Source organism: Ambystoma mexicanum, chromosome 2q (assembly GCF_040938575.1).
Source record: "Ambystoma mexicanum isolate Mex_15411 chromosome 2q, UKY_AmexF1_1, whole genome shotgun sequence".
Classification (NCBI taxonomy): Eukaryota; Metazoa; Chordata; class Amphibia; order Caudata; family Ambystomatidae; genus Ambystoma; species Ambystoma mexicanum.
The window spans coordinates 323,223,582-323,238,928 of record NC_090924.1 but is presented as its reverse complement, the minus strand read 5'-3'; the positions used below and the strand labels follow the sequence as shown (position 1 = coordinate 323,238,928).

The window sequence follows — 15,347 nt, the reverse complement described above, 5'->3', positions numbered from 1 at the left end:
TATAATGGAAAATTGTATTTGAAAGGTTGCATTTCTTGATGTGTGTAAGGAATCTGTGGCGGTATATCATTCTGTTGAAATTACTGTTCACACTCTTTTTTTAATAGAACATTTTGACAAGAAAAGTGTAGAACTTAATGGTGTAAGTCGTATGTGGTGTGTTAAAGCCCTTCAATCAGGAGGATGGGTGAAATGCACAAGGGTTGTTCATAAACTCATAGATGTGGCACCAGGGACTGTGAAGCTTCATATCTTCACCTGCTGGAGAACAACTGGACACAGTGGCGTATGTAGCGGGGGGCACGCTGCCCCCCTACAAGCTCTTTTGAGAGCCTGACCGGCACTTTTGTCAGTGGGCCACCTCTCCCGTTCGACACCTCAATGAGGGTGCCCAACGGGGAAGGTGTTCTGCTGGCAGGACAATGTGTGCCGAGTAATTCCTGCTCAGCACAGTACTTTTCCTGGCAGCAAGACACCTTACCCTTTCCAAAACCTCTGCCAGGACAATGTCCCAAGGAGCTTTGGGCAGCAGCAGAGGGGCTCTCAAGTTGCTCTGTGTCAACAGAGCATTTCAATGTGAGTCATTACGCACTGATGGGAGGGAGAGGGGACTATTGGCAGGGACTTTTGTCCCTTTAGAAATGTTCATGGGAGGGAGTGATCAGCAGTGAGACGGTTGCATAATGCTGCAGGCTTTATGAAATAATGACAATGGCTTTACACAAGGGGGATTTGTTAGGCTCACATTAATCTGCATGATGCTATTGTGACTTTGCATGCAGGATGGGGAGAATAAAACTAAAGCCATCCTCCTATTGCTCAACATATTTCTATAATGATGTATATAGTGTAAAGTTAATTATGAAAGGGCAGTTTCTTATGTAATGTGCTTTGCTTCCAAGGCATTGCTATAATGTATTATGTAAGCACATGAAATTCAGAGGGAAACCTTAATAAATATCTATATGGACTAATGTCAGAATTGCTCCCTGACTTAACGGATTCCTTTCCAACCACGGTGTCCCTTATGCCCTCCTGCTCACCTGCTGACTCTTCTTTAGTCTGGAGTCCAAATCTCCTCCTTCTCAAAGCTTCTTCTCTGGAAAGCAGATGGGGTCTGCCTCGAGAGGAAGCCACCCTGCCCCTCTGACTCGGGGCCTAAGGGGGGCCCCCGAACCGGGGCAGACCAATGCAGGGGAAAAAGCCAACCGGCATAAAAAACCCCCTTTTGATGGAGTACGCAGGCTGGATACCGGATTGAAATGATATGCAGGCCAAGACCATCCGACCAGGAAGGGAAGACCAGTGGAATGGCTGAGGACAAACTGAAGCGGAATACAAGGAAAGAAGAGAAGCTTGGAGGATTAAGAGGGTAAGGGAAGGAGAGGGAGTTGAATACCACGAGGAGAAGTACTAGGCTGCAAGCAGAGCAAAGCCAAGGCTAGTAGAGAAGAGCCAAGACTAAGGGATAATCGGGGAGAGGTAAGTGGAACACGGAGGACAGAGACAGGAGCGTACTAACCCGGAAGCCTAACGCGAAAGGGTTGCAACGCGCGGACTTCCGGGTTGGCGCTCCTGATAAAGTGCGCCGTTGGAAAGACGTCCGAACGCTAGAACGCTGCCGGAGAACGTGCGGCAGCGTAGCGGCCATGTCAATGGCCGCTCCAGCGCCAGCGTCTCCATAAGCACCAGCGATCGCGGCCGCGGTCGCCGAGCGTGACAACTAAACCTGTGAAGATGTGCTCGGTTTCTTAAATTGTCCACATCCCGGTTTCACCATTTAACCAGTGTGTGATCCTGAGCAGATCATGTAATCACACTGTGTCTTATCCGCAGCTCTGTAAGTGATTCACTTCAAAGTGTATCTGTTAATAAATCATGCTGTTATTTTAAAAAAAGCCTGACTATAGAGTTGCTCCATATATAACAGTGCAATGTAGGTATTTTGCACCACAAACTTATTTGCTACTTGACTTACTTATGGCAACATATTCTAAAGTTACTTCCATGGTGCCTCAAAGTATCAAAGACTGATTATGCTCCTTAAGATGTCCTTTTCCATATGTAAATTGGGTCTGTATGTATTTTGCCCCAGAGTGCCTGGCCAGAGCTCTAATAAATGAGTTTCCTGCATCTGTAATGATTATGCAGTTTTTTTTTGTTGTGTTAAAAAGCCATATGCCACTAGTAATGTTACGAAAAAAAGTAGATTGGGGGCAGGGGTGGCAGTTTGTGGGCGCGAATGGGACCATATGGAATTGTGTCCCCCCACACCCTCCGCCCTCCCGGACCCCCATACCACCTCCCTCTTGCAATGCTGGATACTCCTCTGACTGGACAATAGGATATACTTCACCACTAGGAGAGAACCTATAGAGTGCCCTATAGGAATCATTTTAGAAGCTGTAACGTGCCATTACCACGACGTAGCGCAGCTCGACATTTCATGGACTGTAAGGAGTCATTAATAGCTTCCTCAGTCGAAGCCTCGTATTTTAATGACAAGTTAAAGTTTATGAAATTGCAGCACTTCGTTCCGTTGTGGTTATAGATTAAACACTGTTTATTATTCCGAGAGAAAGCTTTACATCAGCAGCTTCCTAAGAGGCAGCCTCGCATTTTAATGCAAAGCTTTCCCTCAGAAAGAACCGTGTTTATCTATTACAACAACGGAGCCACCTCGCTCGGTAGGTACTCTGCTGCTTTTGTCACGGAGGCGGTACGAAAGCTTAATGCAGCCAATCAGCGATGAGCCGAACTCCTGGAAGACCAGCGAATAACGAATCAGTATGGGATACCAAATATTACATAACACCGGGATTCCAGCAACTCGTAGAGCGCCTGCGCCATCCGATTGATTTGTCTTTCCGGTCAGCAAATTTGTAACCGTTTGATAGCGTTTTCCTGGTGCTGCATAAAACATGCCCCTTTTTTGACGATGGTATGGGGGGGCTGCTGCAGAATGCTGAATTGTCACTGAACTAGTTTCAAATCCTTTGCTGCAGCGAGGAAGAGATGAAGGGTAAGGGGGAGCAGACGGTGTAAAAAGTTAAGGGTACTGGCGGTTCGGGTTTAGAACAGCTCTCAAGGTTCACATGACTGCGTGAGTGGGCCATCCAGTCCTGTTTTTCCCCTTTTGATTCTGGGAATTTCAGTCTTTTCCCTTTTGAAATGAATGACAACTGCACGTCCCAGAATTCCAAACATGCATGGCCATGGCACTGGGGGAGTGGACCTGAACCAGCCCTTCACTGAACAATGTGCTGGTAATTGGAGGAGAAAGAAGCGGCGTTTGGGTCAGAGGGGGCAGTCGAGAGGCAGATAATTGGAGCAGATGGGAAGGGAGAAAGTGGCAGTTTGGGGAGCAGAGGCAGTAGGAATAAGGGGGAAGGATTTGGGGGCAGTTGAAATAAAAAGGGGGCAGTTGAAATAAAAAGGGGGCAGTTGGGGAGAAGGGAGTGGGAGGTAAAGGTGCAGTTGGGGGGAGGTGAGGAGTAGGGTCCTGTTGGGGGTGAAGAGGGGTGGGATGCAGTTGGGTGGAGAAGGAGAAGTTGGGAGTGAAGACTGGAGGCAGTTGGGGAAAACGGGTGGGGACAAAAATGGGAGAGTAGGAAACGAGTGGGCGGGTGAAGGGGCAGTTGGTTGAGATGAGGGGTGGAGAAGATGGGGGTGGCATTTACAGGGAGACAGGAACAGTTGAAGGAGAAAGGCGAGGGGGCAGTTGGGAGAAAGGGAGGTTGAGGGACAAGGGGGCTGTTTGGGAAGATGAAGGTTTGGGGGAGAAGGTGTCAGTTGGAGGAGATGTGGCTGGCATTTGGGAGAGAAGGGTGGGCAGTTGGGGACTTTTGGGAGGGGGAAAGGGACAGTTGGGGAGATGAGTGGGGTAGAATTTAGGAGAAGAGGGAGATGTGGGGTGGCTTTTAGGGGGATAAGGGGATTGTTACATAGGGTTACCTGATGCCCATGCTGCCAAGGTATGAAGGCCACTAGGAGCACCAGCAGGGCCCTGCCTGTTCCGTGGATGTTTCCAATACTCACCTCAATGACAAGGCACCTTGAGGGGCACTGTTTCTCCCCCCTTCCTTTCCTATTGATTAGCATCTCTCCTTCGCAATGCCAACCCATCTTGCGCTCCTATAGACCGTTTTGCTCCCCACACCGTCTCAGCTCTTTAGCCTCTCTCTACACTGGACTCTTCCCTGCCTACTTCAAATCTGCAACTGTCCTATCCCTGTTAAAGAAACCCTCTGCTCACCCAAAGGTCCAAGCATACCATCGCCCAGTTGCTATCCTTCGTTATTTGAAAAGTCCTTGAGCGGGTGGTCTTTGATCGGTTCACTTATACCTTGAGGATAATGGCCTTTGAGATCGCCTTCAATCTGGCTTCTGTAGTAAACACTCCAGAGACATTGCCCTCACACATGTCTCCAACTTTCTCTCTAATGCTCACCACGCCAAACCCTCTGCTAGACTCATTTTGTTGAACCGCTTTTGACACTGTTGACCACTCCTTTCTCTTCCCCTCTCTCTCTCTGACATTGGCTTTCACAAATCTGCTCTTCCCTTCAGCTCCTCTTTCCTGGAAGGTCGATCCTTTTAAATCTCTTGGAACATGCAAACTTCTGATCCCCACCCCTCTCCCCATCAGCGGCCACCATCAATCAGTCCTTTGACCTCAGCTCTTAGCCCTCTATACCTCAGCCCTAGGAAGACGACTCCTCGTTTGGCTTTCATTATCACCTTTTTGCTGAAGACCCACAAATATTTTTCTTATTTCCCTCCTTCACGCCAGCCACCTCAGAACAGATTGCAAACTGTCTCACTTCAATTTATCATAGGATGACTCTCTGTTCCATCATGCTGAACTCTTCAAAAATGAAAGTTCTCTTTCTCCCAGCTTCCAATGCCATCCCTACCCTACCCTCTCCTTCGTACCCTGCTTCCACTGGTATGACATCAACAAAAATGGAAACGTGAAACTGGGGGATAGGAAGGTAGAAATAATAACATCTAAGAACCGCCAATCACTTAACCCCCTTCAGCCTCTTCCAATCTTTCCAGGCCTGAAAATGTGCACTTTGCAATAGCCATTGGCTAGTGGTATTTGATTTTGAGAGTAAAAATTGTGTCCTGTGTTTAAGTGGAAAATTGAGTGGGCAAGTAACTTTTTATGCCTGGCTAATAGCTTGCAACTTGAAATGTATTACCCCTGTATGAAACACTTCACAATCAAAGCCTACCAACATGTCAATACCTTCATTGGACAGCTACAACTGCATTGTGGTTTGTGTGCCTGATTAGGTGCTACACACAATCAACTTACAGGGCCTCATTACGACCCTGGCAGTAAGTAGCCGACATTACCGCCATGGCGTAATGAACGTTTAGGCCGTGGACCGATGGCGGAAAGAGCGCCACATTCCGACCCATCGCGCACGAGCATTACGCCATGGCGGTAATGTAAATAACGCCATGGCGGAAAGGGCCACTACCGGCATCGTAGGCCGCGCAAGGTCCACTACCGCCACCCATCTCAGCGGCCACCGTAATTAGCGGCCACCGTAATCAGCGGTGGGCGTAATTAGTGGTCACTGTAAAAAGCAGAACCGGAAATAGCGTCATCGCGGCGGAACGGGAAACAGCACGGCGGCCATCTTTAAAAACACAATCCATTGCCATCCTTCCCAACAACACCATATCCAACCCTGACACCTGTCCCAACCCATCACCCACCCACTTAACCACCCGAAAATGCCCAAAGTTGTCAAGAAGGCATGCGATCGCCAGCGCCAGGACAGATTCTCCTGGGAGGAACTGAGCATGCTCGCTGAGACTCTACAAGACAATGCAGCCGTAGTTTTTGCTATACAAATGACCAGACCGGCGATAGCCAAAAAGAAGGCCATATGGGCCCTGGTGGCAGAGCGTGTCAGCGCGGTGGGGACCGCACCCCACAGCAGTGCAGGAAGCGGTGGGATGACCTTTAAGCTACGCGTAAGAAGCATCATCTCCGCCAACCGCAACCTTGCCCCGGCTACCGGTGGAGGTTCTGAATCCCCACTGAAACTCCAACTGTGGGAGGAAATATGTGCCAGCACGATAGGCATGGAAGGCATAGAAGGCGTCGGAGGGATGGAAAGAGGAGTACCGACATCAGGCGATGAAGGTAGGTGCCTCAAATCAAGACATGCCATAGTCACTGAAGTCCATTCATGTGTAGCACAATGTTGCCCTAGAGTGTAAATGCAACACATTAGCTGGAGACTGCCCACAGCCACATGCGAGCTCCACCCTGTATACATGTAGCATGCACACCCTAACTGCCGGCACCCAAATACCTCCATCCTCATTCCACACAAAAAGGAGACAACCTGCATGCCCCTGCCTCAAATGTGCCTCATCTACTGACCAAAATCATGTCAATCATTGTTATTCCAATGTCTGCAGACCCATCAATAACGCTCTCCCTCCTTTGCTCCACCACAGGATCAGAATCACACCCCGAGGATGAGGACACCCCTGCGACAATAAAAGCCAAGAAGGCCAAGACGACCATTCACGCAACCTCAGCTGCAGTGAGCCAGACCCCACAGCAAGCACAATCCACTGCCAGCAAACAGGACGGACCACCGGCAAGCACCCCAGTAGGCAGCAGGCCAGCAGCAGCAGCACAACCTGTTCCAACATTGCCTACCACAGAAGGCACTGGTTCTGCGGCCAGCAGCACCATTGGAGAATCAGCTGCCATTGCAGCATGCTCTGACTCCGACATTGATGAGCACGACGTCAGACGCCCCATTGACCTTCCACATTCCCCCTGTTTGTCCCATGCCAGCCCCCATGAGGATCCCACACAGGGGCACACAGAGGAAGAGGAGTGGCCATCTACCCCATGCCGAGCTCTAAGTCCACAGGAGGGGAGCAGCCCCTCCATCACACCACCGGCAATGGGCATGGCCCAGCAGGGGCAACAGTCCCTTGAGGACATCATTGAACGGCAGCAACAGCTGTCCACGCTACTCACCGAGCATGCTGCGGAATGTGTGGGGGCTAGGGCAGCCATCGAACAGGCTACGGAGACCCTAAGGGCCGAAATTGCGCTGAGCACTGACACCCTGAGGGATGCAATGCAGTCCACGTCAAGGGACATTTGTGGCGAACTTGCCAGGGTGCGCTGTGTGCTCTCAGAGCTCTCCCACACCCTACAGGCCATGTATGCACGGGAGCAGGCAGGGACATCCTCCGCTGCCAGTTCTGCCCAGAGCAGCCCCGTCCGACGTTCAGGACGGAACCTGCGCTCCACACGCAGGGGTGCCCCGGGGGCCGGGAGAGGGGGCTTGTAATAGCCTGTGCCCACTGTTACAGGCATCTGTAGACACTCACAGGGGGTGTGTTGGGGGTGTGCAGGGGGGAGGGGAGAGGGGGGAGGGGGTGTGTCACAACAATTTATGATTAAAATAACTTTTTCCTTTTTCCGAAATCAAATGTGTGGACATTTTCATTGCATATGTGTGCTTTATTGGTGTACAGTCCACAGTGTGCATGTCCCAGAGACACACAGTGCCCCAAGTACCGTCTCCATGTGATACACACCAGCCGTGTGTGCTAGAAGCATTGGTCGATGATATTTTGACGTATTTCACGCCCCTCCTGTGCATCGCCTCCTCCATGAGGTGCGGCCCCATCTGCACCCTCCTCATCCTCATCGTCAGGTGGTTGCAGTTCTGCGTCAGGGGGCAGGGGCACATTTCGTCTGACGCACATATTGTGTAGCATGACACATGCCATGACCATCTTTGCCACCTTCTCATGGCGATACAGGAGTGCCCCACCAGACCTGCTGAGGCATCGGAACCGTGCCTTCAATAGGCCGAATGTCTGCTCATTGACCACACGGGTACGTGTATGTGCACGGTTGAAGTCCTCCTCGTGCTGGTTCTGCGGGTTCCGGACTGGTGTAAGGAGCCACCTCTTCAGGGGATAGCCTGCATCACCTGTATGTAGGCGAGAATGTATGTGTCAGTCATGACGTCTGATCAAGAACATGATGTGCCACCATGGCTTGCATCCAACTGTTACTTTGGACCACTTCTAAATGCACTAATTGATTCACACAATGCGACCAGTATATGCTCATGGCCTGTTTTGCATGCCATCACCCAATGTATGCAGAGGGGTGGGGTGCATTGTGAGTGCCCATCCACTGTGTCCGTTCATGCCGTTTGTTTTGTTGGCCTGGCACGTGTCCTGTGATGTCAATGCGCACATCATTGCAACATTGCTGTGGGCCTCATCAGGACCCCAGTGAGCAATGCTGATGTTGATAGGGACATTTTGGGGGCCCTGCTGTCTGTGTAATGGTGTGTTGATGTTTCTGTCCGTCATGTGCCTCCTTCGTGGGCAGTTATGGGGGACAGGCCTTTCGGTTGATGGTGTTTGGTGACGTGCATGTAGGTGCATTTCATTGTTGACAATGTGGTCTGAATTGGTAGAATGCACTTGCAGATGGTTGTGTCATGGTTGGGACACAACCTCATTCACATGGTAGGGCTGCATACATTGGGTATTGGCTTTACTGGTGTTGGGTGGAGTTTGGGTTGCTTTAGGGTATGATCTGTCTCCGTTCTCTCTGCTGCTCACAGCCAGGTGGAGTATGCATCATTCCCCCCCCTTTCAGCCAGGTGGAGTATGCATCATTCCCCCCCCTTTCAGCCAGGTGGAGTATGCATCATTCCCCCCCCTTTCAGCCAGGTGGAGTATGCATCATTCCCCTCCCCCCTTTCAGCCAGTTGGAGTATGCATTGGTATGTCGTTCACCTACCCACTTCACATTTCCATGGTCATGACATTAGACTCACCGAGTAGCCAGGATCTTGGGCCTGCATGTCGCTCCATGTAGCGTGGTATTTTGGAGTTCCTCAGGACCATTGAATCATGGGTTGATCCGGGGAATCGGGCACAACAATGTGTGATGATCTTGTTGGAGTCACAGACCATTTGCACGTTGATTGAGTGGAATTGTTTCCGGTTGCGGTACGGTACCTCCATGGCATGTGGAACCACCAATTCCACATGGGTGCAGTCGATGGCACCAATGCAACCAGGTATGCCGGCTAGTGCATGGAAACCACTTTGGTGTTTGCAATCTCCTGGGCAGTCCGTGGTAATGAGATGTGGTCGTCTGTGTGCTTGAGGAGGGCATCGAGCACTTGGATAAGTGTACGTGAGAATAATGGTTGTGAAATGCCATGCAAGTGCCCCACTGTGTGCTGGTAGGCGCCTGTGGCCAGGAAGTGGAGTACAGACACTACCTTCAGTAGGGGTGGGATGGCGGTTGGACTTTCTATCATGCTGACGATGTCGTTGTGTCATGTCTACGATGGCGTTGATGGTGTCCCGGTCCAAACGGTACAGGGTGTGGATCTGCTCAGCAGTGAGGTTGAATGGACTGGCTCTGATGCGTGGGATTGGGGGCTGCCTGCGTGGTGGCACTGGCTGTGCTGGTGGGGCTTGCTGGCCCTGCCTTGCCCTCCTTCTCCTCCTGCGTCTCCTCTGTGCTGCCTGTTGTTGTTGTTGTTGTAGTAGTAGCACTTGCATTGCTATCAGGTCCTCCAGCCCCAACATTGCAAGTCGTATTGGTATCATTGTGGAGTGTGATTGGGTGTGGGAAGGGGTGGGGTGTGCTCTTTTTGTACTTCCTGAGTCTGTATTGCCTCCACCTGTGCTGATTCTGTGCACCTGTGGCAGCTGGATTCACTTTACATGGCCAGTTATGGTTGGTTCGCGATGGCGTACTTAGCGCCATGGCGGTAAGATACTTAACGGGCTGGGTGATGGCGTTAGGTGCATGTCCGCTTGGGTCGGCATTCGCGTACCTTTCCGCCATGGCGCTAAGTACGGTGTGGGAAGTCGCGTGCGCGCGTCCTTGGCGCAGATAGCGGCAGCGTTGACTACGATGCCGCTAATGGCATTGTAGTTAACGGTCAAGGGTCATAATCGGACCTAGCGGAAAATGATGGCGGTAATCATTTACCGCCATCGTTTTTCGCTTAGCGCCAGGGTCGGAATGAGGCCCACAGAGACCAGAGGTACTATTTATAATGACCACTTGTAAACAGCCCTCTACCAAAGACTTTTGTTTAACGATACACTATGTTTACAGGGTCACTTGCTTCCCCAAGTCCTATTATGGTTTTTTCCTTTTTATACATGATTTATTCTCATTATATTATCATATACCACACCAAATTGTATCAAAAATTGTTATTTTTCCACCATATTGTTAATAAAACTTTTTTTTATCTTTTTCTGTTTTGCAGTTATAGCAGTTTATCACACAATTAATAAACAAACATTTTCTCAATATTTTCAATTTGACTATGCACATTCAATAACATGTAGTATTTCTTAATTTAACAATTAATTAAGAATAAAAATGTCATAGGGATCTGTTGTTTGCTCTCCTCTCTCATAGAGAAGTACATCCCAGTCCATAAAAACCTTTCACTCTGTATTTATATCACCCATGCTTACTTTCATACTGCATTCATACCATACCCGACATGTTTCATTCCTTTCACACTTTCATACAACTAACAAGGAAATTCTTCAGGGGTAAAAAATATACCACAGTCAATTGCAATGTACAATTATGTTTGTCTTCTTTTAGGTTTTTTTCTAGGGATCAACTGTCAATGAGGTCCAATTTGTCCTTCCATAATGTCCAACCATCAAACAGAAAACTGTGGGAAGCAAGTATGGGATATTCGAATTTTAGTGTTCAAATTTTTTTTTATTATGTACAACCTGCTACAATAACTCGCAACACGAAGGAGTAGCTTATTATAGTAGCTCCTTCTTCACATCTATTAACTACATCATCTCTCCATCTTACTCAGTACAGGTCATTCTACAGAGCATTCATTAATGGCAGGCTTTGTATTACTTCATTCAGTTGTTCTAAATGCTATCTCACTCCATGTATTCTCAGTATGTATTATTAGTAGTCTGGGAATATTCATAGGTTACCTTAATCAATCACTTCTTCATTTTCTCGTCTTGTTATAGCCCCTCTATTTTTCTGTCAACTTTTGTTGATTACTCTGTTATGTTGACTTGGGTGTTGACTGCCAGATGGAAGCAAACGGGACAACCATGCTATTCCCCTGTTTGAGACACAGTACTAGTTTACCATAAAGTTTGTTTGCCCAATTTATTTTGTCATTTACTTCCATCCTGTAATAAGTCGTCTTATATTTCTCATACAGACCTAATGTTCTTGTTCTTTCGGTTTCTGATTTAACTAGTTATTTACAGCTCCTGCAGTTTTTCTGACAGCTAGCTGGGCCGGATTGTGTCATCTAGTTATTTCTTTATACAAGGCACTCCACTTCTCTTGTACTATAGTGGAGAAACACAAGGGGCATAGAGTTTTACTTTTCTTGGTCATGTGGAGACGATTCTAATTGCTTATATTATCAGAGCCGTTCTTACCTTAGCGTTATCTTCGTACTCCTACTGCTCCCAGGCACCGGGAGTATGCTGTCGTCGCTTCTTTTATGGTCCGTCTCCCATTTTCTCTCACTGTTGGCGTCTCTGTCCGTTTCTGTTGGTCACCTACGTCCCTTAATGAAACCCGTCTTAACTTTTTATAGTTTCCAAATGACCACGTGACGTGATCGTCACATGATTAACGGACGCTACGTCAGTCGCTCACCACCTTATTTATTCCTCTTTTTGCATTCCCTGCCTTCGGCCCCTTGCTCTTTCCACTTAAGGGCTCTGCGACTTGAGCCCGCCGGTGCGTCCTGATCTCGCGCTCCTAATGGGCATGGCAGCGCCCGCGTTCCCCGCAATCCCTTCCCGGGTTTCTCGCTCTGTGAGTTTCTATGGACGCTTATTATGTTCTTTCAGCTTAGGTGATGGCACACGCTGGTAGCTGATGACCCGCTTCGATCCTTTTCTCAAAGGGCCACTTCGCTGCTTTTTCCATCTAGAGAGCAAGTAAATTATCATTCTGTTTTTTCATTCAAACCCAATTCTGTGCTTTTAGTTAGGAAAATTAGTTATTTCTCTTTGCGAGCTAGTTTTCTTCTATCAAGGTTTGAATCATTTGTTTGTCTCTCTACATATACAATTGACCATCTCAAATCTTCCACTTTATGTACCATCTCTATAAAGTGTTCCACTGGGGGCGGGGGGGCAGAACGCACCCTATTTTTTATGCAGCTTTTATGTTCTGTGATGCAGGTTTTAATTTTTCTTTCTGTCTTCCCTATATAAATCTTTTTACAGGGGCACCAGATCACATACACTACAAAATTAGAGTTACAATTCGTTAGAACCTTTTGTTTCCATGCCCTTTTCAGAGCTAAGTCAATTTCCGTTGTTTTATTGGTTTGTTGGCAACAGACACAGGATCCACATGGATAGTGTCCCTCTGGTGCCCGCATCCCCCATGTTTCTGTTAAGGTCAACTGTGGTTTAATCTGTTTAGTGATGTCGTTTCGCATGATCTGATCTTTTATCGACCTACTTCTTCGAAATGCCGTCAACGGTCTCTGTAGCGGTACTTTCCCCTTTTCCAGAATTTTCCAATTACGATGGATAATTTTCTGAATTCTATTTGAGAGGTTGTTATCTTTGTTCTTTTCTCTGGGATTTTGTTCAAGAATTGCCTTTGTTATTATTGTCAGCTCTCTTCATGGCCCTTTTTGTTAGCCTGGTAGGGTAACCTCTTTTATGTAGATCACTTCTCAGTCTCTGGGCTCCTTCTTTGTAGTCTGCATTCTTAGTGCTGTTCTTTTTTAGCCGTAGAAACTGGCCAAACAGTAAATTATCACGTGTATGGGTAGGGTGAAAGCTTGTCTAGTGTAATAGGGCATTGCGGTCCGTGGGTTTTTTGTAAGGTTTTACATACAATTCTCCCTTCTCTGGGTCTACTTTAATGGTAACGTCAAGGTAATTAATCTCCACCTTACTTAGATTTTCCGTGAATTTTAGATATTGGTTTTGTTGATTAATCCAAAAACATACCAGCAGTATTCTCTTCTCCTCTCCAAATGATAAGCACGTCGTCTATATACCTTTTCCATAACAGTATATTCTGTTTATATGGATTGTAATTATTATAGATGCAGTGTTTTTCAAAGGCCTCCATGTACAGATTTGCAATGCTCGGGGCCAGGGTGGCGCCCATGGCTGTCCCCTGTATTTGTTTGTAAAAATTTCCATTAAAATGGAAATAACTTTCCATCAGTGCCATTTCAGCACACCACATTATGAAAGATACTGGGGTGTTGGTATTCATTGTTTCCATAAGTAATCTTTCTTCCACCACTTCAAGGGATGCTCTCTGTGGTATATTCATGTAAAGGGCTATTACGTCCAAACTGATCAAAATCTCAGTAGTGTTGTCAAATGATCTACCTTCAATTTCTTTTATAATCTGCGAGGTGTCTTTTACAAAAGAAGCCATTTCCTTGACCATCGGTTGCATGAAATGGTCAGTGAATTTGGGTAATGGCTCTAAAATAGAGTCGCAGCCAGACACTATGGGTCTTCCCGGTGGTCTAATGAGGGACTTATGTATTTTAGGGAGTATGTAAAATTGTGGAATCCTTGGTTTATCTACTATTAGAAAGGCCGCTTCTTTTTTCGTAATCCATCTTCTTTCTTCTGCTTTTGTAACTTTTTGATGGATTAATCTTTTGTTTGGATTACCTTCCAATTGTTGATAGTTGTGTTTATCACCTAGTTGATTCATACACTAACCTATATAGCCTTTCCTGTTCAATACCACCGTGGCCCCACCTTGGTCTGCTTTTCAAATGATTATTGAGTCATTGTATAGCAATGTATTGAGAGTGGCTTTTTCTGTCCGATTTAGATTATGAAACGTTTTTTCTGTTTTAGTTTTCTCTTTCAACGCAGCAACTTCTTGTATCACCCTGTTTTCAAAAACGTGTGTTTCTTCTGGGGTCAGTTCATAATCAGATACATTTACCACAATGTCTTCATGCTGTGGGTCATTACTCGTTGGTCTGGATCCCATTCCTGTTGGTCCTGTTCTAAAAAATGTTGTTGTCCGATTGGGTTTCCTCTGGTTACAGGTCATTTGATCGAAAAAATAGGTCGACAGGACAAATGGTCAACGCAATTTGTCGAAAGACAAATGGTCAAATTTTATTTTTTGGTATTTTCCCTTTTTTTTTTGGGGGGGGGGGTCCCCAACCCCTTTTTTTTGCTTAAAAACCCTTTTTTTCCTAAATGAAAACCTGAAAAATATATATAAAAATAAAAAAAAAATTCAACCATTTGTCTTTCGACCAAATTGCGTCGACCATTTGTCTGTCGACCAATTGTCGACCAAATGACCGGACAGCATTTCCTCTATTGCTATTTCGTCTTGTTAGATGCTACAGCATCTCTGTGGTGAATGGTGTTCTGGTGACTAGTGCAAGTTGTGTTCCTTTGGGGTGCCGGGGGAAGGGCCCTGTCCTTTTGAGTTTTAAGACTTTGTTATGTAGAATTGTGATTTTGGTCCGGTTCAGTCAGGGATCAAGAAGTGTTTTAGATTTATATTTCCTTGGATCTTGGAGTTCCATTATTATAAAGGTTTATGGGTATTTATTATTTATCTGTCAAGCTTTTAATTCGCCTTCTATGTTGATGTTTTAGGTTAGAAGGTAACATTCTGTTAACTTTGTGTACAAGCAGGGTTACATGCTCAGGGTATACTGTGGTTTGAACAACCGTAATTACTTTGAGGTAATTTACTACGAAGTAATCACTTCGAAAAATATATGTAGTTGTGGATTAAGGGTTAAAAAGGTGGGGAGGGGTTTGGGGTAGAGATAGTAGTGAGGGGGAAGGAGGGAAGGGAGCCGCCCAATTTAAAAAAAAAACTATACAAATCGTAGTAATTACTTCAAAGTCATTACTGGCGTTGAAATGACATGAAACCATGCTCAGAGAACAATAGGTCTAGGATTTTTCTTTCCCTGAATTGTCAATGATAGCAGCCTGTGTAGAATAGCTAAGTACAGTAGCTGATATTCAACTTTCTCGTTGGTGGCTTTTGATGTGAGTCAGGGAATAGGTTATTTCACTTAATTCAAAACAAGGCCTGATGGTGGTCTGGGCATGGATAAATTCCATGTGAGGAGTTGGAACACGCAAGAGGCTATTTTCCCCTCTCGGTGGAAAGCAGGACAAAATGGCAGTGAGCAGACATCAGGTAAAACTAGTGTAGAGCCAGTGGTCTGGGAAAGGTGACAAGATGGTGGGTTTCAATGAAGTAGGATCAATATCCAATTAGGAGACCGATAGTTAGCTAGTTAGGGTTG

At 46.7% G+C, this 15,347-nt stretch overlaps 1 protein-coding gene across 16 annotated transcripts in view; it reads left to right on the top strand.

The window, feature by feature from the left end:
- LOC138569380 (uncharacterized) overlaps window positions 1-15,347 on the top strand; it is a 248,235-nt gene that overhangs the window by 188,861 nt on the left and 44,027 nt on the right. For 5 of the 16 annotated variants that reach the window (XM_069647315.1, XM_069647314.1, XM_069647311.1 and 2 more), the window contains exon 1: window positions 2,843-3,022. The exons of 9 other annotated variants lie outside the window; for them this stretch is intronic. Coding sequence is in view for 2 of the 7 variants with exons in the window: in XM_069647309.1 (XP_069503410.1) it covers window positions 5,752-6,166; window positions 6,487-7,343 (1,272 nt within the window). In the remaining 5 variants the exon portion in view is untranslated. Of the gene's footprint in view, window positions 1-2,839; window positions 3,023-3,938; window positions 6,167-6,486; window positions 7,389-15,347 lie in introns of those variants that run through there. 2 more of the 16 variants (XM_069647310.1, XM_069647309.1) reach the window with 2 other exon arrangements.